The sequence below is a fragment of the Protopterus annectens genome, chromosome 13.part0, assembly GCF_019279795.1.
Source record: "Protopterus annectens isolate FY-2018-M chromosome 13.part0, PAN1.0, whole genome shotgun sequence".
Classification (NCBI taxonomy): domain Eukaryota; kingdom Metazoa; phylum Chordata; order Ceratodontiformes; family Protopteridae; genus Protopterus; species Protopterus annectens.
The window spans coordinates 783,211,662-783,236,669 of NC_056747.1; the positions used below are offsets into that span (position 1 = coordinate 783,211,662).

General features: G+C 41.2%; 1 protein-coding gene across 2 annotated transcripts in view; it reads left to right on the plus strand.

Moving 5' to 3' along the window:
* The first annotated feature begins 15,949 nt into the window (after window positions 1–15,949).
* The window catches only part of LOC122787663 (DNA topoisomerase 2-alpha-like), a 1,447,528-nt gene continuing 1,438,469 nt past the window's right edge, over window positions 15,950–25,008 (plus strand). The window contains exon 1 of one of the 2 annotated variants that reach the window (XM_044054499.1): window positions 15,950–16,165. In XM_044054499.1, the coding sequence (XP_043910434.1) occupies window positions 16,154–16,165 (12 nt within the window). In that variant the 5' untranslated portion in view covers window positions 15,950–16,153. Of the gene's footprint in view, window positions 16,166–16,953; window positions 17,134–25,008 lie in introns of those variants that run through there. The other variant, XM_044054498.1, reaches the window with a different exon arrangement.

A 25,008-nucleotide genomic window follows, 5' to 3' on the forward strand; every position in this document is an offset into this window, starting at 1 on the left:
GGCTATAGCTGCCCAATTATCTTACCTACATGCAACTCACCCAAGCTCACAAACTTATCTTTAGTCCTTCTCTCTGCCCCTCCCTTGCCTCCTCTTTCAAAATGCATCTACCTGATCGAATTCTAAGATCCAATAACCAGAATCTGATTGAACTGCATAAGCCTGTCCATCCACCAGGCAAACTTCTATTATCCTATTCTCTAGTATGCCTTTGGAACTCCCTGCCACCTCTAATCTGTACCACCCATAACCACTCTACCTTTAAAAGAGATGGCATTTCCAGTCAGATGACTGCTTGCATAGAAGTCTAGACTTACACAATCCCAGTGGCCACAGGACTGGGGGACATGGGATTGGTAATCCCATGCTGGTGATGGCAGCTGTCATAGGGTGTATGTGTGTGGGAGCACACAAAAACACATTAGGAAGAGAACTTAGGACAGCATATGATGCAAATGTTTATGTCAGCCATCAAGGCCATGGTTAGTTCCATACCAGGAAACTCCTCTCATGGCTGCCTATGTGACTGTTGTGGATTAGAGTGCCCTTGCCCTTTGCTGGGAAGAATGAGCAGAGGTGGTAGCTTGATTGTCGGCATGTACAATGGTCATAAAAATAATATAGAAAAAATGTAATGTGCTCTTCCACACTCCTGCTGTCTATATGTACTACTGCTGAAGTCATCGTACCTCAGGGTATGGTGAATACATTGAGGTACTGCAACCTTGGACTAAGTATATATCACTCATATACACAACAGCAGTTTCTATCTCCAATGCATGAGAAAGTATTGTTAAGTTTTTGTAGGCACTGTGCTTACAAACACAAGATTTCCAAGAATGGCATATCTTTTCATAAACTTGTGTCCTGCAGAAACCAGTGTACACAGCTGTGGACTACTGCAACTGAGGGAGATGTGTTAGTGGCCATCTATAACTTATCTTGCAATCTAGTACCAGTGCTTTCCAGAGCCATGACAGAGTGCTGATATCTCATTTAAACTGGGCTGTGGAGCAATATACCCTTAATTCCAACACAGAAGTACACAGTAAAGCATAAGTATTGCTTATTGCATTTCCGGGCTTATGATAACATTACCCACACTTTCTGAACATCTTTAAATATTAAATGAACACATATTTAATGTGTACATCATATCTTGTATGTTACTATTTTCTTATATTTTGTTTCATATGTGTAACAGTTGACAGTCATCCCTTATTTTAACATACCACAGTTGTTTTTCCTTGCTTTTGATGTACGTCAGTTGTTATTCGTCACTTTCTTTTTGTCCTTCCCCATTATTGTAACCTACCTGCTATCTCAAATTTCAACTCTTCCTTTATTATTATTATTCCTTTTTGGATTTTCCTTTGTTGTTGCAAACATTATGCTCTATTTATATAAAACCACTTTGTCTGGTTGACCAATATTTGTCTATTGTTGTCTGCACCGAAGTATAAATAACTGTAAAGCTTCATTGTGGCTTGTTACTGTGAACTATATTTGTTTTACCTTTACTCTGTTGTGTAGCAAGCTGTTTTTGGGGGTCTATATTATAAAGATGAAAGTTTACTTACCCAAATACCTAAACGTCGACACATATTCCACGAACCGCAGATACACCGACCGCCCTAAACCGCGAAATTCAAAAAGTCGAACTGTCATACTTGTCCTACCCCACCGCCCGCTACATACTACCTACACAAATAAACTAAATAAACCACATACATACACTAACCAAAACCCTACACTAAATCTTACATATACCACCATGTATGCACTTACCTTAACCGCACCCTAACCCTAAGGTCCGTAACTATCGCACACTTACCTTACGGAGGTATACCGCAGAAGGGCCAACCATGATGATTCGACGTTTCTGCTTTCACACTACTGGACAATTGATGTTTTCGCGGTTTGATAAAGACGGGTTGACGTTTAGGTGTTCAGGTAAGTAAACGTTCGTCTTTATGATATAGACCCGTTTTTGGGTGAAGATTCTTTTCACCCCAGGAATCCACTGAAATTGGCTTTCCAGCTGAATATATTTCCATTTAACAGAGCGAGATAAACAGAGAGTCAGGTACATAGAATAGAATAAAATAAAGGAGTCATTCCATGTTATTTCATACCTCACATATGACATTTTATTTAGCACACAAGCATTTTCAACTGTCCTCCATTTATCTTTCATTTCATGGAAGAATTAATTAGTACCCTCATTTAGCTTCTTGGAGACAGGCACGGCAACACAGCCTAACCAAGAAGTCTTGTGTACTGCTCAGTCTGCATGCAGTGCAAACAAGTTTTTCTTAAAACTGTTTAGCACTGCATTCTCAGGGAACTATCTTGTCCTGAGCTCCAACTGGTTTGAAATGTGTCCCACTGTTGATTATCAGATGCCAGCAATTTCTAGAGCAGACATTGGCTGTAGTGAATTGTCAATAAGGTGACCCACTAAAAAACAAACGCAAAAGAAAATGCACACATCCTTGCTATGAACATTATTTTTGTATTACTGACAGATTTGTCAGACTATTCACTCAAAGCTGACTTACTGAGTAACACTTAAACAAAAATGTATCTGAACAGTCCCAGGCAGGAGGTTGTACATCTTCACTTATTTTTATATTACTCCAAAGCCACAAAATCCCCTAACTTTATAAAACCTAGAAAGTGTGAATTTTTGTTGAAGCACAATTTGGAAAATCAGCCTTGAGAGAGCTAACTTCTGACAGCCATTCAATGAAACAATGATTCTACCTTGCAAAGGGTGTCAAAAGTAACAACTCCATCACAGAGTACCACTTACAAAGCAAAACTCCTCAGCACTACAGCAATGACATGTTAGCAATTAGCAAGTTAAATGTTGTTTAGGTCTCATAAGCCAGGGTAGACAGCCTGCTAAAACTCTGACCTTAGCTGGAGAAACACCAGACAAGATGTCTGTTGCATAAACTTTCTCGCTGAAGCACTATGTCCAACATGCGGTCATTTCTTATATACTTCTATTCTGTTTACACAAACTTTCAGAAAACAAGTATGCTTATTGTGATATGTATAATTAACGAAAACAAAAAAAAGGGTTTCATAAACATCTCATTTTTTTAACAAGAAACACATTTATTAAATTATCATTTATGACAAAGGCAAACATTTATATAAATGAAACCAAATCATACTGACATAATCTTAGCTGGAAGTATCATACATTACAAACCATACTGACATAATTTTAGTTGCAAACATTATACATCACTTATAATCTACCCAATCATTGTCAGTCAAACATTACATAGTTCATTCAAATCCTGCCGTCTTTTAAACCTCATTCCTCCCCTGTATCTATTGTTCCCACAATTCCCATTTTCTATGTAATTGATCCTACCCTTTTCTAAAGCTCCCATTTCCAGTTTTGTATCTGTTACTATATTCACTACTTCTACTACAGTTGGTTTAGACTTTGATTTCCATTTTCCAGTAATTGCATTTTTTTGGCAGCCACCATAATTAGACTCAGCAGGGCCTTACTATTACTAGCCAATTCCAATTTTGTATCATAGCTCAGAAAAATCACTTCCCTAGATGCACCATTTTTGCTCACCCAGTATCTCTGATAGAGTAGTCTGCAGGGAATCTTTAAAGTCTGCCAACTCATTACACTCCCAGACAACATGTTTCCAATTGCGCCTTTGTTCTTCATCACACTTCCAACATTTGCTGTCTACCTGAGGAAAAATTCTCTGGAGTCTACTTGGGGTATAAAAATATATATGTAAACATTTCCAAGCAAAAATCCTAAATCTTCTAGATTTTGTTGCATATTTGAGAGACATACATATACCCCCTATATTGTTTTTTTGTGAATCACTTATCCAGTTTCACTCCCCAGTCCTTTCTAATCTCCTCTGATTGATTATTATAGTTATCATGCAATGTTTTATATGCTCTATTAATTATTCCTTTTTAACAGCAGCTTCTGTTCTAAATTCTAATAAAAACTCTACCATTGCTGGTTCATAGGCACATAGGTGTGTACTAGGCTAAAGGCCCTGGGGCCTTTACAAGCCTAGCCATAGGATTACCCTGGCATTGTGCCACCCGACCTTAGTGCCCAATGCCTCTGCCGAGTAGAGCCACTGAAGTTATCCCGGGGTGAATTTTCTATTTCCCATCCACTCATTGAGATTTCTCTTGAAGAGGGTCAGCGAGGTGCTCTGCTTGACATGTATAGGAAGTCTATTCCATAGCATGGGGAGTCTCTGAGTTATGAACCTGTCCCTCCAGTATGTTCTGTTGATTGTGGTAATGAGGTTGAGGTCTCTGGAGCGTGTGGTGTGGAGGGATTGGGATTTCTATAGATGTAGCATTTCTAACAGAGGTGGGTCAGACATGGCTTTGTAAGGCAAACAGAAATCGCCTATAAGTAGGCGATGTGAGACAGAGAATGGTTGTAGTTTTTTGAGTCTGTCCATATAGGACAAGTGTTTAAGACCTAGGATCCTATTTGTGAGGTACTTTTGCGGACTTTCCAGTTGTTGCAGGTGTCTAGTGAGGTACATGGTAAATGGGACATTGTACTCAATGACTGGCCTAATGAGGGAAGAGTAGAGGGAGACAATAACCTCTTTCTTCCTGGATGCAAAACCCTTAGTAATGAGATGTGCCACATAGAAGGACTTTCTGACCACAGTGGGAATGTGGTGATCAAAAGAGAGGCTGCTGTCAACCTGTGTTCCCAGATATCTTATAATGCCTTCTGTGTTCAATGGACTACCATCGATGTGGTAATTCATGGGAACTGGGTTTTTCCCAAAGGGGATGATGACATTTCTTGGCATTGAGCTTAAGGCCATGGTTCTGATACCAGTCGTTTGTCTCAGTAAGACCTTTCTGTAGAACATCAACATCACTTGGGGAGTTAATAGTAGCACCCAACTTACAATTGTCTGTGAACTTTGTCAGCTAGAGCCCCCTCTTGTTGGCCTGGACTTTTGAGAAGTAGATACCAAACAGGACAGTACCCAGGATGAAACCCTGTGGGACTCCACTCATGACTAGTCCACAGTCTGACTTGGAGTCAACTACTTTCACACTGCGGGTTCTATCTGTGAACCAGTTTGTAACCCACCTAGTGGTATAGGGGTTGATGCCTAGCTTAGTGAGTTTTTCTATGAATCCTGGGTGGGGAATGGTATCAAAGGCCTTGGCCAGATCAAGGTAGGCTATATGAACCACCTTGCCTTCATCCACAGCTCTTGTGACTGACTCAAAGAAGTAGACCAAGTTGAGCAGGCATGATCTACCCTGAACAAAACCAAACTGTGTGGGATCCAGAGTTTGGAGATTCCCTATATCCTTGTTTATTAGGTCCATGATGATATATTCCATAGCTTTGCATATCAGAATCGTCAGGCTAATGTGGCGATAGTTCCCAGGGTCTGTAGTTGCTCATCCTTTGTGAAGAGGGATGACTGTAGCAGTGCACCATTTGGTAGGGACAAAGCTTGAGGTGAGGCTGTGACTGAACAGGGCACACAAGTGAGGTGCCAGTTCGCTCTGTAGTTCATGTAGAACACAGCCATGGATATTGTCAGGTCCCATAGAAGCTGTATTCCTAGCCTTGGACAGTGCTGTTTTAACCTGTTCAGCAGTGGTCTTTCATTTAGGACCCTCCTATTTCTTTCTCTTTGCCTATACTCTGATATCAATCCTTGATAGGGAAGGCAGTCTCTAACCTGCAGTCCAAATAAATTCTTGACGTCTTCCAATTCTATTATCTTTCCAATTATCTTTCCAGTAATTTGCTCCCAGTATATTGCTTTTTTGCCAGTTTTCTCCAATAAATACAGCCCCCTCTTGCTTGTTGTCTGTAGCTCTAATTGCAATGATCTCTATCAGCAAAATCTCTTTTTTCCATTCCCATGTTGGCTTAGTTCTTAGAATCACAACAACAAACCCAATGGATGAGTAATAAAAAAACACTAAAAAATAAAAACCATCCACTGGTAGGCAAATGAAGGAGAAAAGATGATTAAAACACACATGGGTTTATTTTAGTGCTTGCGTCCAGAAGGGCTTCTTCAGAATACAACCATGCTTACAAATGTCAGTTTATATACAAAACTCAAAGAGTAACAGTCTCATTAACTAATTAATTCAAATTAAAAAGCCAATATTCGTTTAAAGAAACAGTCATATTTACAAAAAAAGCATTTACTACATATCATTAAGTCCAGGATATTTATCAGATTGCATTCTTAGTTGTCATAAAGTTTCTTTCCTTAACAAACTGTTTTTTTTTTATCACACCCTCTATAGTCCTCTGCAATGTGTTCTAACACAGAAAAGTATTTTTTCTTGAATCAAAAACAGGTCAAAGTATGTTTATACAGTGCATTATTGTTGTTCTTAGACCTGATAGCATACAAGCATTCCTTAATCCTATTAAACATTTTCCTGGTTGTCGTGCCAATATAAAAGGCTTCACAGTGGGAGCAAATGGCAATATAAACCAAACCCACTGAGTTGCAATCATAGTAAGAATTAATTATAATATTTCTTTACATATGTGAAAGGCTTACTGATGGACCCTCATAAATAAAACTGCATACACCTGCAAAATCCACATTTATGAATGCCATAATTTCTCATAGTGTAAGGTAAAACTTTTTTTGTATCATCATTTTTTTCTAGGTACTGCTTAATAGACTTAGATCTCTTACACACAAAACTAGAAGATGTTCCAACAGCCCTGTATACATCATAGGTTCATAGGTTCATACTAGGCTATCTGCCCAAGGGCATTTATAAGCCTAGCCCATAGTTATGTGGCTTTCGCCACCCCTTTAGTTTGAATAAAAACTATGCCTATCATTTTTCTGTGCCTCTGTCAAGCAGTGACACTGAAGTAATCCCTGGGGTATATCTGCGATCTCCCATCCATTGGTCAAGATTCCTCTTGAACAAGGCCAGCGAGGTGCTCTGCCTCACATGTACCGGGATTTTGTTCCACAGCATAGGGAGTCTCTGGGTGATGAATCTGTCCCTCCAGCACGTTCTATTTATAACCGTGTCAAGGTTTAAGTCTCCGCCCTTGTGGTTCTGAGGGATCTAGATTTTTGAGGTGAAGCATATTCATCAAATCTGGGTTTGACATGGCCTTATATGTCAGGCACAGGTCACCTCTGAGCAAGCGGTATGAGACTGAATAGAGCTGGAGTTCTTTCAGTCGGGCAGCATAAGACATATTTTTGAGACCCTTTATCCTTTTGGTGAGGAACTTTTGGGGCCTTTCAAGCTGCAGCAGGTGTCTGGTCAGATACATTCCGAACGAGGCAATGTACTCAATCATAGGTCTAATGAGTGATGAGTACAGGGGGACGATGACCTCCCTTGATCTAGATGTGAATCCCTTCATGATCAGGTGGGCGATATAGAAGGTTTTCCTAACTACTTTAGCATCATGAGTGTCAAACGAAGGGCTACTGTCAACTTGGGTCCCCAGATCCCTGATGACTTTTTCTGTGCTCAGTGGATTGCCACCTATATGGTAGCTAGGGGTAACCTTGTTTTTCCCGAAGGGTATGACTATGCATTTTTTGGCGTTTAACTTCAGGCTATGGCTCTGGCACCAGTTATCCGTTTCTGTGAGGCCCTTCTGGAGGATATCTGTGTCAGATGTGTTTTCGACTATGGCGCCCAGTTCGCAGTCATCTGCAAACTTTGTCAGCCATAACCCTCCTGTGTTTGCTTGTACTTCAGAAAAGTAGATGAAGAACAAGAGTGGACCCAGGACTGAGCCCTGTGGGACACCACTTGTGACAGGCTTTGAGTCTGACATGGCTCCAGCAACTCTGACCCTGTGGGTTCTGTCACTTAGCCAGTTTGCAACCCATCTTGTGATGCATGGGTTTACATTCAAGCTGATGAGTTTTTCGATGATACCTGAGTGGGGTATTGTGTCGAAGTAGGCTGTATGGACTGCCTTTCCCTCATCAATGGCCTTGGTGACTGTCTCGAAAAAGTCAACCAAGTTTAAGAGGCAGGATCTGCCTTTGACAAAGCCAAACTAGGTTGGATCCAAAGTCTGCAAGTTCCCTATGTCTTTATTTATGAGTTCCATTATGATCCTCTCCATGGCTTTGCAGATAAGGCTTGTCAAGCTAATGGGGCGGTAATTTCCAGGGTCTGTGGAGTCACCGCCCTTATGAAGTGGGACCACAGTCGCCGTGCGCCACTCCTTGGGTACGTATCCTGAGGTGAGGCTAAGATTAAACAGCTGTCCTAACTGTGGGTTTAATTCCTCGTTGAGTTCATGAAGCGCACAGCCGGGGACACCATCCGGTCCCATGGATGCTGTGTTTTTTGCCTTAGTGAGGGCAGTTCTCACCTGGGTGTTGGAGATGTTTGGGGGCTACAATCCTCTGGAATAGATATCTCTCCTTTTGGGGAGGGGAGACGTTTGCACTGAACCTGTCAGCCAGTATGTTAGCAATGTGTGTAGGTTCAGTAATTTTCACATCATTTTGAACTAATTCTGAGCATATCTGGGAGTTTCCTCCTAGGTTTCTAACATAGCTAAAGAAGGCCTTATGATTGTCTTTAGAGTCCTTGGCGATTTTTCTCTCAAAATTTGCCTTGGATGATTTTATGAGAGCTCTTAGTTTTTTACTTATAATGATCAAAGGTGTCTTACCTTTCAAGGATTTTGCTCTATCTTGTAGTAGCTTCCTCCTTTTGTTGTAGAGCTTGTTTATGGCTGGGGTCCACCAGACTGGACGCTTGCCTTTGGTACAGAGAGTCTTAGTTTTGTTTGGGATTGCCTGATCCATGCAGTCCTGTAGGTGCTGGTAGAAGGCATTTGTAAGTGATTCAGCGGTTTGAGTAATGTTTACCACTGGCTCAAAGGCCTTAAAGGAGACCACACTAGTTTTTAGAAGTGTGAAATCGGCTTTTGAGAAGTTTTTCACTGTGGTCTTTTTTGTTGCAGGTGGGGGCGGGATGAGGACCTCCAGCTAGATTAGTTTATGATCTGATCTCACCAGTGAGGGGTATACTTCCGGTGTTGAACATTTTGATCCCATGTTCGTGATGATGAGATCAAGTATGTTTTCTCCTCTTGTGGGGATGGTGACTAGTTGTTCCATGGCATTTGAGTTTATGAACTCCAGGAATCTTTGGGTTAGAGTGTTCGGGCTTGAGTAGTGTTCCCAGTCTATATTAGGGTAGTTGAATTCACCTAGTATGATGGTGTTTGGAGATACATTTATCCCTCCAATGTTTTCAGGAAGGCCATGTGAGGTTCCTGAGTTTGAGAGGGTGGCCTGTAACATGCTACAAATTGCAGAGCAGTCTTGCCTATGGTTAATTGCACCTGGATGGTCTCCGATGCATCGTGCGTTGCCACCAACCTTGAGGTGTGGGTGTCCTTTATGAATATGGACAACCCCCCTCCTTTCTTGGTGTTGTCCGGATTTTGGGGCCGGAACGCATGATATGAGGTGAAACCTGTTAGTGCTGGGGTGCTCTCAGGAGCCTTGAACCAGGTTTCTGTCACAGCACAGACATCGATGTTCTCCATATTGAGAAGGGCCTCGAGTGCGTGCATCTTGAGATTGAGACTTCTGGCATTGAGCAGCATTACCCTTAGTTTTTTCCTTTTTGGTGTTCTAGGGTGGTAGGTTTAGAATTTGAGCCTTGCCTAAAAAGGCACTATGGGGTGGCAAGAGCCTTTGCCAATATCCGGAAGCCCAGGGTGACAGGTGCAAGCCGTCCCTTGAAGCAGCGTGGCTTGTCCAGCATGTCATCCCAGGCAGACAGACATTGGATCCCCTTTGAATGACACCAGAATTTAAGCCAATTATTAAAGCTGATCATCTTATCACTGTATTGTGGCATCATTCTAGGTGAAGGTAGGATACTGCTCAAGGTCAGGGTCATACCTGCCTGGGCTACATAATCAGAGAGCTCCTCGATGCCCCTTTTCCTGTAGTCCAAGGAGGTACGTCTCAGGTCGTTGACACCAGCATGGACAATGACTGAGTCGTACTTGTACCTGCTGCTGAGAGACCTGAGTGCTTGCGTTATGTGGTGGATTCTAGCGCCCGACAGGCAGCTTACTGTGACCTTCTCCTTACTCAGTCTGGTGAGCAGGACGTCAGTGTGTCTGACTATGGAATCACCAATGACAAGTGTGTCTGGCATTTTGTTTGGCCTTAAGGGCTGTGACTGTTTGACACTCTGACTGTGTGGTCTATGTGTTGCATGTGTTGGGTCGTGAGGTGGTAGTTGTTTGGGTGTCTGCTTTGGTGGCCTCTGCTGTTTTGGTAAATTTTTGATCAGAGCCTCCGAGTATGTCTTTGTGTGAGTATGTGTATGATTTGAAGTTGTGATGGTACCATGTGTGACTGGGTATGTATTGTGTGTGGTTACCTTCTCCTCCTGTCTGGTCTTGCCAGTCCTATGTTGAGAGAGCTCAGCCTCCAGTTTGGCTGTATAGTTGCATCTCTCGCATGTATTTGTGTTTTGTGGGAGAAGGAGAGGATTGTCTGTGTACATGAGGCAATTGTAACATTGCCTCAATATTCCCAGGTTCACCAGTTGAGCTGGAGAGGACACTAGCAACTGATCCCTTGACATACTAGAAGTAGTAGATAAAGAGACTTTCAAAGGACTCCGGGGGAAGTGGGTTTTAGGCTGGTGGGGTACTATCTATAATAAGAGTGCTTTATCAAGGTGCAAGTACTGTAGGAGGAAGTGCTAGGATTACCATTACAAATTCTTCAGTTGGGCAGCACAGTGATGCAGCAGTTAACATTGTCGCCTCACAGGAAGATGTTCTCCGGTTCGATTCTCGTCTGGGGTGCCTTCTGTGTGGAGTATTCATGTCCACCCTGTGTTCGCATGGGTTTCCTCCACGTGATCCAGTTTCCTCCCACATTCCCAAGACATGCTGCAGGTGGATTGGACATTCTAAATTGGCCCTAGGTGTGAGTGTGAGTGTGTGCGTGCCTTCTGTGGAAGACTGGGCACCAGACTGGCAACTCGACACCGTAAAACTCAGCTGCCACTCGTTCTACGGACCAATGATCTGCAGTGGCGACCCCTAATGGAAACAGCCGAAAGGAGAAGAAGATTAAACTTTCTCCAATTCCGACCAATAATTTCTTTTATGTCCCTGTCGTCAACAGCCATGCGTAAAATGAAGATGTTGATACATTTCTTACTAGTGTCATTAGCTCTTTTCACTGGCATGCCCCCTTCCAAAACATGAGGAAAAAACTCATGCCTTTTCTGTTTCATTTCCTGAAAAGTATGTTCTAATACATTCAGTGCATAGCCACTATCTAAAAACCATTCTGACAATTTCAACAATAGCTTTTAAGAAATTGTCTTGGTCAGTGGTTAGCCTGGAAACTGTAATCATCTGACCCCTTGGAATATTTTTCTTCATATAAATGGTGTGGGCACCTGAATAGTGCAGGCAACTGTTGGAAAAGCACGGTTTCCTATAGATTTTTATTAGAAAACTTTTTTGTAATCTCATTCCAACTAACAACATCCAGAAAGGACAATGTGTTCCCTGCACCACCGAAAATAAAGGTTAAGAAATCAACACTGCTATTCACTTCCTGAATAAACTGTTCTATTATTTCAATAGAAACATCAGTGATAAAAAATATCATCAACAAATCTTTTTTTCATTTTTACATGTTCTACAAAAACATTTTGACAATTTCATCAATAGCTTTTAAGAAATTGCTTTGGTCAGTGGTTAGCCTGGAAGCTCTAATCATCTGACCCCTTGGAATATTTTTCTTCATATAAATGGTTTGGAAAAAAAATTTAATAAATAACTGCAAGGCAACAGCAAGCAACATCTGTGCTGAATTACTGAGGGGCTGTTGCCCCCCTTAACTCCCATTCATGTTAAAAAAAGTTAGCAGGTATAACAGCACATCAGTTTAACTTAAGCAGACTGAAATCTATTAGAACTGACACCCTTTTAAGCTTCTCAGTTAAATTAGTAAAAAATGACTAACAGTGAACAATAAAATATTTGGTACTTACGTATTATCGCAACCAGATTTCCAATCTGGTGTAATTCATAATGTCATCACGGAACAAGTGTATGTGAAATTTAAAAGGGTTGTGTAAACTGCAAATTAATATTTATGAGTTTGGTTCTGAAACAGGAACAGGAATAATGGCTAAATTCGTATTCCTGGGTAGCCTCCTTTGCTGATGACACTTACTGAAAATTAAATTTAACCTGGCGCTACACATATGGCGTATGAATATCATTACTTACTGACTTCCATCCTCAGATCATCCCTTTGACTTGGTACACAGTCACACATTCTTACGAGGGACAGACCAATGTGTCAAAAAGCTGGACAATTTGAGCAAATCTGGACAATTGACAGGCATGTATACATGCAATGGTAGTGGAAATTAGGTACACTGGAGCAAAGCAACAGCTATGTACAACGGCCCATTTAATTTCGGATTGTGGGAATATGATCACTACATGTAACAAACTGAAAACGGACATTACCAATTATACCTTTGACATTAATCTTTCTGCCGTAACAGAATGCAAGCTTTGCCAAAGAAGTAACAATGACAGCCATTCGTGTCAACATGGTAGTGCAAGAAATGTGGCGAAAACCTGAAATAACGGGAGGACAAAAAAATCTGGGTACATTTTAATTAGTTATACACTTTGACACAATAACGTGAAATACTTGTGTCGCCACGTGAACACCATATGAATATTTGGTACTTACGTATTATCAGTTACAAATCTGGCTGCGATAATATGCAAGTACCAAATATTTAAATATACTCCAATATGTTAATTTACTGTGTAAATGTAGGAGAGGTGCGGACTTTTTCTGTTTTGCGGTACTTCTTCTTTAATAAATTTTATTTCTGTGCTTATAATCTCTCTACAGTACTGAAGGTGGAACTATGTGTGACATTAAGGCAATGTGTAAATATCACATTGCCAGCAGAGTTGTTTTCTTATTATATGTGCACTTTTATGAGCCTTTTCTTCGGGTTTTTAATATATTTTAATAAAAGTAATTTGTGGTCTTCTACTTTTTTTGGCCATATTTTTTTTACTGACTATTAAGTTTTGTACTTCATAGCTTCTCTGATGAACATATTTGTTCCCTAGGATGAGCCCCTACAGTCCATTTATTTCTCCAGGGTAACAAGCAGGCATGCTAGCAGCAGGAGCTGTCATTCTCACAGTAGGGATGATTTTTTTTTTTTTTTTTTTATGGGTATAGGCCCTACTGTCCCTCTGACCATGTCAGGACATTTGAGGAAGTAGGGGTGGAATGGGCCACTGTATTTGTCCATGCCACTGCATAATACGGTCAAGACCCTGTCCTCGATGCAGAAAACACTCCCATGAAATCTCTGGTCTTCACCTAAGATTCTACCACATAATGTGCCTGATCACATGCTCTTACCACTTCCTCTAAAGAGAAGGGAGTAGGCAAAGTCTTGTAACTCCTCTCCTTCACCACATCAGTTCTAACAGGTGCAGGTCACCTTGGTTTTAGTCAAGGGTTTATCCACTACACCAACTGAGATGACCACTTCTTTGTAATTTACTTACACAAAATACCAACTTAATCTGTCCCATCCCACCTACCACAGGAGTGGCACCCTACCTGACTTACACTTGACACTTGTCATATTCTAGGTAGTGAACCCAGACCAGGACTGTATGCAATTTTTTCAGACTGAATCCAACTGTGCCACATAGGTCATCACACACTCACTACTGAATACCATCCCAAGGCCTGGCTCCAAGGGAAGGAATTCCAGTATCTCTGTTCCATGAGATTTTCTCTGATTTTTTTTTAAATGAACTGAATTATGGAAATCAAAATTTTTGGATTCGTGTTTGCCTGATCCCTCATCATAGACTAGTCTGTCAAAGGTAATCCTATTAGGACCCCCCCAAAGCTCCTCACATCACAGCTGTAAGCATCACAAGGGCATTCAAGCATCTCCACTGCAATAAGGTCATAATTCCAGGAGGGATCACTGCTGGGTTGAAGGTGGGAACATTGCCTCTGGAGAGGCACACAGGGGTGGCAAATTATAAGAAACCTATTTATTTAGTGCAACAATAGCACAGGATTTCAGATTAAATGGGGAATGGAAGCATCACAGCCAGTTTTAGATATGTGGGCCTGGAGCTGCAGCTCCATCAGCCCAGTTCTTAATCTACCCATGGTAGTCCCAGTTTTCAGAAAGGCAGGCATAGGTGGATGTGTTTCAGTTTTAAAGGGATCACTAACCTTAGCATTCTTGGAAAGTCTATACTAGGGTGCTGGAAAAGAGATGCTGTCTGATAGTTAAGCTTCTGATTACTGCGCATCTGGTGAGGCCCTCAACTACAATATCACCTAAGAAAGACCTTTCTAAAATTATGGGCGGTAAACATTAAGGTTTTTTTTTTTTTAGGTAAGGCAGGACCATAACCACCAAGGATTGAGAAAACTGATTGTTATTAAACATAAGGATTTTGTTTTTATAGTTTTAAGCATCTGTTTGCATAATGCATCATGGGCATTCAAATAAAAAATGTCTACTGCCCCTAAATTTAACAGCTTAAGGAGACAGGGAAAGCAAAAAGAAATAAGAAGTCCCCTACCATGTTTCCATGCTTTTATTAATCAGAAGCATTATGTACACATAATACATTAAGTACAACCCGCATGCTTGGAGCAATGCTGACTTTTCTCCAGTTGATACGGAATCTTTGTAATTTATCTGCCTGACCATGCATATCTAGCATATTCCAGTGGGCATATACTTTAGCGCCAGCAGCGCGAAGACGTGGTAGGGGTTTAACTGAAAAGTACTGTGCATTGTTCCCACCTTGTTTGGGACTTTCACGTAGAGGATATTAAAGTACAGCCAAAGTTTTTTTGAATATCCAGTTTGGGAATGCAAAGTCTGCCTTGTTCGCAGGCAGTGTTAACCTCTTGCCCTCAGGTGACTGCGATCTCCAACATGCACTGCAGAAGTTTGTTGCTGAGTGCTAAGTGGTTGGAATTAGGTTCCATACCTCCAAATCCTAGGTAGAGCTGGCACCTCGGCGTTCGTCAAAATCTACTGCCAGTCATTAGCGGACCGGAGTTCCGCTGTGGCGACCCCTAACCGGGAAAAGCCGAAAGACAACAACAACCTCCAAATCCTAGGTTGTGATTCTTTCCCAGAAGAATGTCTCTCTACAGGCGAGAAAGGAGTAGCTATTTCAACTGCAGATGTTTAAGCATCTTGTAGCTTTATTCATGAATGAAGACAAAGGGGTTTGGGAGATGGACCAATGAGTGAATTCAGCACAAACTGTACTGCAGTGTATTGGATTATAGTGGTGAAGCAGGAATGAAGTCTTGGGCCTAAGCTGTTAATTTACTGAGCAGTCTGTGTACCTACCATCTATGGTTAAAAGCTTTGGGTAGTGACCAATTGGATAAAATTGCAGATGCAAGTGGCAGAAAATCAGATTCCTTTTCAGATTTGCTGGCCTCACTCTCCATAACATAGTCAGGCACCTAACACTCTGGGCTGTGAGGATCTTTAGTAGAGGCATTGCCCCTCCACATCAAGAGCAGTCTGTTGTGGTGATCTGGCCATCTAGCGAGAATGTCCACAGATCATCTCCCACAAAAAGTTAACAAGTCAGTGCCCACTGAGAGGAGGCCCGAAGGTAACTCTGGAGAGGTTATATTTCTTAAATGAGCTGGCAATGCCTAAAGATCACTCAAGATGAGATGGACACCAGTGCTGGGAGAGAGTTGCTTTGTCTACCATCCTCAACAAGAAGACACACAGTTAAAAATTGAGCAAGTCGTTAAACCACATAACGCTTTATTCCTTTGCCGAATCGCTGAACGGTTTATAGGAATCAGTGCTCTACTCCGTCAATAAATTAAAATGAACAAGCAAATGGCTGGATTGCTCGTAGTTCTTAAGAGCGGAGGTACTTACACTGAATTAAAACGTAGTCCCTGTCGGCGTGTTGAAAAGTAGCTGAGGAAGAGTTCGGGGCGTGATTTTGCTACAAGTTGCACACGTATATCCACGTTACAAGACATAAGCATTTAATTGTTAAATGGAAGCTGAGGTAACGAAACGCAAACTTTTATACAAATCTCGTTTGGAGTTCAAGTAGTCAGCTATGAACTATAGTCATACAATGTAGGATAAGCCTGGCCCTCTAAATACACTTTTTGTTATTTAAGCACTGTGAAAAAGTTGGCAGGGGTTAAAAGGGTTGGCACATATTTAATTTGTGTTAAATGCCATATATGTAGTCTCTTAAGTTTTATTTATCATTGCCTCATGTGGGATCTTGCCAGTCTTCAGAGAAGTACATTCGGTATAACATATTATATATTATAAGATGTGCTAAATGAGCAAATAACGACACAATAAAATATTGCAGAATTAAAGTAGAAAATTACAACCCCAGCCGCCATATTATACAAAAAGTACATTTTTTGGCCCACACAATTTCTCAATAGTGTGCGTGAGCGTCTGGTGTAATATTTAAGAACTAATAACTGCAAACCTGAACGCATAAGTATTCTAATAAATTACAAATTGTGCACGCAGAGGGCCGTGTCTTTAAAGCAAGTAGTACTTCTCCCACTTATTTTACATATCCCTCTGCATACCAATTGGATTGCTGATTTTTTTTTTTTTTTAAATCAAACTGGCACGTCCCAATTTTAGACAATTTAACAGATGTTGGACCGTTTATCAATGGGTGGTTCTAAGTTCAGTACGTCACCCCACTTCTCAAAGCTAATTGTAAAATTCGTATTTTACGCCTGCCTAACATTGTTTTTCTTTTCCTGATTGGCTGGTTTGACAAAGGCGGGGAATGGGAAGTTTCAAATTATTTGTCTTTGGAGGTAGTACTACTAGTCGTTTCTAGCTTCGTTGAGGTCGCCTGGAAACTTGTGAGGGTTTGATAGGAGTGTGCTTTTTTTAACGATCGTTTTATAATCTATTTCATTAGTTTGTGTTAACGGTATTTTACGATTTTATTGATTATTCGCGTTTGCAATGGCTACTGAACCGCTGAGGGTAAGTAGGGCTATTTAGAGCTTCTCACTATTCTTTTGCAGAAAATGTTAGTATGCATTTATGTTAAAACGTCTGTTAAGATTTTTTTTAAACTTATTTTGGATTACTAGTGTTAATAGCTGGTTAATATGTTAGAGATAATGAAACTGGCATCGCAAATATCTAATCCTGGTGCTTGGTTTGTTTTGGAGATGTATGCTAAAACGTCTGTCTTGACTGTTTTTATCCAAATTTTGGATTACTGGTGTTAATAGCTGGTTAATATGCTATAGATAAAATGAAACTGACATCGCTAGTATCTAATCCCGGTGCTTACTTTGGTTGTTTTGAAGATGGGTAATGTTATTTGGTGTGTTTCTAAGTTTTGCGTAGTCCGGTATGTACGGCGAATACGCAATACTGAAATGGACATAACTTTACTTTAAGTTAGAATGGCTTTTTTAGTCTTTGACTTTGTGCCTGCGCTTCCTTGAGCGGTAATGCCGGAACTCTTAGTTGGAAAGCTTAATATATGCACCCGACTTAAACTGCTCGGAAAAAATGGAGTAGATAGGCGCGCAACCTTGTTGAGCGGTTGGATCCTGTCGGTAATTCTTGATAAGGGCCTCTGTGCGCTTGGGTGGATATTAACAATAATCGGATATGCTTATGCACAACTCCTGAATAGTCTGCTTCCTAAGACTAGGCTGTCTTATTTCTCAGCACCTGTTCGTCGTCCACTATTTCTAACTCCCCACCACCACATTTACTTTTCTTAGAGCAATTTACGCTTTTCTGTCCTCTTACCTTTTCTACCGCCTGCACCTACTAACCTCTTTTCCTAGGTTCTTGCTGCTAGCAACATTGTATTGCAAGATGTTATCGTACTGTTGAAAAAATATTTAAACTATAGTTTCATGTTTTTTCTTCTCACTGCATCTTGGAAATGTCTTGAGTTTTAACATGTTCCTTATAATTCTAACTGGAGCCTACTGTATATTTATTTTAGATTTTTTTTCTATTTGTCGGTTTTCTCCGCAGGTCATTGAAAATGGGTTAGCCCAGTCAGATTTTCGGTACACAAATATAAAATGAAACTGTCTTTACATTTGTATAGTAGTGTTAATTCCCGCTCGTTCTTAAGCGAGAGATACCCGCTTACGGTTGTCCTTTTGTGCTCGCGTAGGATTTGGCGGCTGCTCTTACATTTGTCGAACTTGACTGCTCTCCAGAGCCCTTGGCTGAGTAATTTGCTTTGACTCAAAGTAACTTTTGTGGAGTGGGGGGCTTCTAACGTCTTTGTAAAGCTTATCGACTACATGTCTGTCCTGTAGGAAACTGTCACTCACTATTAATGAGCCTCAGCTCCCTCTTTGCAGAGGCCGTGGAACTCTACTATCGTAGGACTATGAAGGCGTGGCTTGTGTAAATATGAAAAACGTCTTTGATGCATGCAGATTTCAGTGACATCATGGGTATAAATTAGCATTTGACATTGAAATCACCCATGTGCACGTGATTTGTGAATATTCCTGAGACTGAGGGGCTCCAGAGTTAAATTAATTTAAATATTGCAATTCAGCCCGAAGAGAGAAACTTTAAGGACTTCTCATTCGTCTTCAATTACGAGAATTGGAATTTATCTGAAAACAAAATGCTGCTCAAAGTAGAAAAAACTAATCTCTCACCTGGTTAAATGTACTTTTACTCTCTAAACTATGGAATGCCCTCCCATCTTTAATCACTTCCATCAGCAAACCTGTTAAGTCCCTCAGACAACCCCTCTGGCTATGCACATGTGCTAAAATTACTTTCTCTAAAACCTAACTTCTATAAGCCGTACTGCTCTCTGGCTTGCACATGTGCCAAATAACTCTAAAATATAAACCCTTTTGCTATAACCCAAACTGTACTCAATTTTGTACACCACATTTATGTACATTTCCTTTTTCTTACTTCCATAACTATGTGAGCGCTATCAATTTGAACAAATCTTTAGCAGTTAATAAATCCCATCTTATTTTTCTGTTTGTATAAAAAAGTTGTTAATTGCATGTTATGCTTGTCACTGTATATACTCCAGATTGTCTTGTGTATTTGATTGTCTTATGTATTTGTTAATTGTATGTGGAGTTTCTCCCCGGGCCTCCACTGAATAGCCCTAACCCAGTCTCCCTACATCCTGCGCACAAATGTTGGTGCAGTTAGGGGAGCAGTCAGTTTAATTTAGAAAGTGGCCATCTCGTTTTCTAGTTGCTTACTACATTTATACTTTATTGCCTTTAGCCACTGTGACCCAGACTACTTCTTGAGACATTAATCAGTTGTATTAAGCACCGAATCTCACTGTTTGTGACTGCCATTTAGACTGGTCCATATTGGAAGAAAAAAGCTTCTAGTACTTTAGTTAGTGTTTAATTGTAGTGCCTCCTCAAGCTATTTTGCCAAATATCTAATGAATATTCATGAAGCTGGTGAAGAAATCACCATGAACATTCCCTATTGGAACACGTCACCTGGTGTTGGATGGTGAGCTGGGTTTAGGCGGGGCTTGCTAATGTGCAGGTTCTCAAAAAAAAAAAACGCACCATGGGTATTTTGCTCTCGAGCGGAGAGCTTGGGGAACTACAGTTGTGGGGGTCCTGGATGCGCTGCTGTACTTTACCTTTACAATTGATGTGGTGATAGCTGTACAAGTGATGCATTGATCAAGGCTTGCTCTCGCCTGATCTGTCAGTAGTCCCAAATTCTTGCAACCTGTTGCCCACTGTTAAGTATCTGCCCAAAGTGAACCTGAAGATAGTGGGTGTACTAACTTGTCCATTGTTACTCTAGTATCTTCCCAAAACAAATCTGAATATGGTGGGTGCAGTCTTCCAACAGGTTATCAATATTTTTATATTAAAAAGCTGTAAAGAATTCCTTAACTATATTTTGATTTTGCAGCTCTCCTAGGGCTGCTTGTAAATCTTCCCATGTGGCTTCAGGACTATCCTTGTTTTATAGGGTTTGTGTATTGAAGGGCTTTGCAGGATTACTTTACGCAGCCAATGGCTTCTATAATAATCCCGTGGAAGCTGTACACTTCATATGGTGTAGATTCATGTGTGTTATTTTGGGGAGGCTAAGTGAGCTGTACACTTCATATGGTGCAGATTCATGTGTTTTTTTGGGGAGGGGCTAAGTGGGGTTCCTATCACTTAGTCACACTTTTACAAGTTCAAAGTGTGTGTGTGTATGTATATATATATATATATATATATATATATATATATATATATATATATATATATATCACACACACACCGTACAGGTGCAACTTTATAGTGAGTATACAACTTTTTTCCACAAAAAAATCACTTTCAGCTTTTCCATGAGTATAGCAGGGAACTGCTTCTAAATGTGACCAGTGCCCTTTTAAATGTTTGTGGTATTGCTTAGTGGGTTAGGCTTGGTTGTGATAGAAAATACCACATTTAAGTTTTGTCTGGATATTTTGTTGGGTGGTTGAGATTACCTGTGTTTCCAGGTTTGGTAACCTTTAGGCTTGTGCCTGGAGTGTTAAAACTGCTTGGTAGATAACTGCAGGCTGCTAGTCCTACCTCCATGTATCCAGTAATACACAACTGGATCACCTCTCCACACTTTTCCCCACCTCAGCTTCTTCATACTTTGCTCCTATATGTAGTCATTTGTCCTTGTCTTGCCTACCAGCTTATTGCCTGTGAGAGTATCCTTCCAGAAGAGACTCAATAGTGGTCTGCCCTGTCCAAATTCTTAAGCTGCCTACCAGGCGTTGTATCACTACTTTTGGTCTGTAGTCTTTCCCCTTATACTATATGGACAGCACACCACTACAAAGCAAGAATGTAGTCTGACCCAAGATCTGGGTATAATTCTTCCTTGGACCATTGCATGATGCTGTCAAGAAGTGGCACAACTAATTGCTAAGGGGATAAGTTTAACGTGGTAGTCACTCCTACTTATCCTAAGCATTGATCAGACCAGTTATCAAGTGCAGTGCCCCCTTTGGGGGGGGGTGCATCTTGTTGAGTGAGCAATTGGGAAGACCCCAGAAGATCACAGGCCTTGAGCTACCAAGATGCTGGATTCTCTCTCCCTTTTTATACAGTGCCATACAAACTTTTGAGGGGGGAATCTGTCTTGTTTACTGTGCTGTTGCAAATCTGGCTGCCTTGGACTTTCTGGTTGTGTCTAATGCTGCCACCAGTAGTAGAAACCAAGGTCTTAAATCTCAAGACTGTGTGGATGAGGCATGGGTTTATAATATTGCACCTCCCGAACCTCTGAAATTTCCTCTGTATGTTCAGCAGAGCAGTTTATTTGCAGATTGGTACATCAACCCCTAGGAATGATTTTCAAAGTGGCATTTTCTATTGTATAAGACATTGACTGTCATATTAAATTCATGATGCAGCTGCTCATGTTTCCCTTGAGTTGATCACAAACTTAATACTTGAGGTAATTTTCAAGATGCACCTTCAAACTGACACTAACACCAGAACCCATAAAGGGTGAAATCGGACAAACTTCAAGGCAAACTATGCCCTCCTAGGTTAAGGTATAAATGCATTCCAATCCCCACACCAAGCTGAAAGTGGTTGTTGCACCGAAACTTACACTAAAGCCCTGTACAGTCACTTGCATAAGTGTATAAACTTGGCTGTACCACATTGACAGTAAAATCAATATGCCATGCTGGAGTTCCAGTATCAACAAACTGTACAATAAACCAAACTCTTGCTGTCCAAGAAAGCAAAGACCAAGGACCCAACAATGGAAAAGTACCTTCCTTGGCCTTAATAGGCATTAAGAGAACTTGCCAAATCCTCCAAGATCTCCTTTTGAGAGAAACCTAGCAAGTACTGCAAAGGATAACCATAAGACCTTTTACACCTGTGTATGTAACCTAAAGGGTAGGACCAAAGCATGCATGTTGCAGTTGGCCAACAGTATCACACGCACTGACCACACAGATGACGAACCTGCTAGAGGATAGATTTGGTGAAAAATTCGCTCCCTTATCCCCTCCTAACTTAAAACAAACCTTCCCCCACCCTACATATCTGAAGAGCAGGTCCTCCAAGCCCTTTCCAAGGCAAAAAACATGGCCTCTATGGGACCGGATGACATCCCAGGCGGTCTCTTAAACGAGCTAAAATATGAACTAGCATCACAACTAACTACCCTTTTCAATCCTATCCTAACCACAGGAGTTCTGTGGAACGAAGAACTGCTACAGTTCTTGCCCTCCACAATGGAGGCCTTGCAACAGACCTGGGAATTAGACCCATAAGCCAGAGCAGCCTCAGTCTGCAAAGCCATGGAATGTATTATGGCCCTCACAGACATGTCCTCCACAAAGCCGAATTGGGCAAGATCCAGGGTTTGAAGGGTAGATCCTGCCTGTTAATTCTGGTAGACTTCTTTTTGAAAGTGTGACCAAAGCAACTGATGAGGGCATATCTGTGCACACAGCATACCTTGACTTGGTAAAAGCTTTTGACACAATCCCACATTGAGACATTAATGATAAACTTGACAAACTGTAAACATCTTTGTTGCAAGATGGCTTGTCAACTGGCTCATAAACCAGACACATTATCAAAGTGGGTGACTCCACATCAATCAGCAGACCTGTTATGGGTGGGGTGGCACAGGGCTCAGTGCTGGGCCTCCTACTGATTGGTATGTACTTCTCAGGTCAAACCTAAAGGGCTGTGGCTGACCAAGTTTGCAGACTGCAAGCTAGGTGCAATAACTGAATCCGCAAATGATGTCCATATACTCCAGGATGGTCTCAAGAGACCCAGTGACTGGTGTATTAGTCATGGTCTCGAATTGAATGCTAAGAAATGCATAATTATATTTGACACTCTAATAATACCCTCTAAGTACCCATGAAGTGGAAAGGGACTTGGGATCACAGGTGGACTACCACTTTAACTTCGACCACCACTTGTTTACTATTGTAAGGAAAGCTTTCCACATAGTTCACTTGATTAGAGAGCAAAAGAAGTTATAACCCCCCCGTACTCTGCACTTGTGGTCCTTAATTGAGTACAACACACCATTAAGTATGTACCATACTAAGCACTTCCTGGAATTTTGAGGGACCTCATGTTTCTAACAAAGATCTAGGGCCTCCAGCATGTGCCTTGCACTGACAGACTAAAGCCCCTGTCACTATACTTCATATTGTGTGTATATACTACTTGGGGAAGACTTGTGCCTGGCCTACAGATCAACCCAAACCTAACAAACTTGCTGCATTATCTCTAAATCAAATGGGTCTAGGGCCAACCTTTCCAGGGACTTGCATATGGCCTGCGACTTAAATGTGACATGCTGGAGGGACCGATTCTCCCAGCAACTGCCATGTCTTTGGAGCAGGCTACCAATTCATGTGAAACAGAGCACTTCTATGACACTGTTCGAGGAATCTGGATGAGTCACCATAAATTCTTACCAGGGATAGCACCCACAACTCTCCTGGACATGGGTAGTAATCACTAAATACAATCTTGGGTATTGATTAGTACTTCTATGGTATTACATGGGTTGGAACGGCTAGGTTTAAAATGACCTCTGGGTTGGTGGCCTAGTAATCTATGATCCATTTCATTTTTCACGTTGAAACTCAAGATGCAATTATTTGAATAGTTTTGCTTTTCACTTGCAGAAAGCAGTATAAAGACCTCAGATGGTATCATGTCAGTCATGGTGCATGTCTTGGAGAGGCCACTGACATGCACAAGCAGTTGTATGCACTTTTGTTTCCACTAATTGTGCCTCTGTAATCAAATATGGGTAGTGCAAGTGCTACACAGCATCTGCATTCATCCGGTTTGAAGCCAATATATTATTCATAGGCATGGATAGGATAACTACAACCAGTGGCTTTTATAAGCCTAGACATGCAATCCAAGCCAATTTTGTCCCTATAGATCATGGGGATTTATTAAGAGGGGCTATGTTGAGACTACGTAGGGGTTATGTCCATATTAGGCTAGCAGCCTACAGACTGTCATAAGCCTAGTCAATGACCAGGGGTTAGAATCTAACCTTCTGCTTTGTATCTGTGAGGTAGAGACCTTAACCTTTATGCAAACCCCTGTGGCTGAGAGCTTTACTTTCAATGAAGCAACTATTTCTGATGCATTTAACATTGAGAATACATTTATATGTGTAGGTGGTGAGGTGTGGGTTTAGTTTTGTGATGTCATGGTGGGGATTTCCAGCGCTCCTCTTTCAGAGGATTTGTTAAAGTAAAATACAAAAACACTTCAAGTACTGTATAATTTGGCATTGTATAATGTAAAGAGGTTGTATCTACCTTCGTTTACTTAACACTTGCTTTAGAACATGACCAATACACTTTTAAGGGTGTCTTGGGAGGCTCTGTGCTGTCATTCAGTCAGCTGGGGAGGTTCAAATGACCCACCCATTTCCCACTCCCCTTTTGGTGCTTGTAATGTCTGAGGGGTAGGGGGTGCATATTGCTCCACCATAACAATGTTTACCCTATTCCTCCTCATTGTACTACACCCTCTTACCATGCAACATCTCTGGTCTCCACCACAGATCAGGCACGTTCATATTACCACCCTTCCCTTCAGGATGGGGTGCACCCGATCTCTCTCTGCTGCTTCATCAGTTGCCCAAACTGCTAATTGAACCTGGGTTGCCTGGACTGTAATTGGGACTGTTTTGTGGCAGAGTGGCACACTTGTTTAAATATCCAAACATCTAAGGACTAAGACAATTCACTGCAGTACTTATTACCCACAATGCCAGTACAGTTGGAAAACTTTAAATGTTTGACTGCTAAATTTCTGGGAGATTTTGGGGATGACTAGCATTGTGGTTTGACTC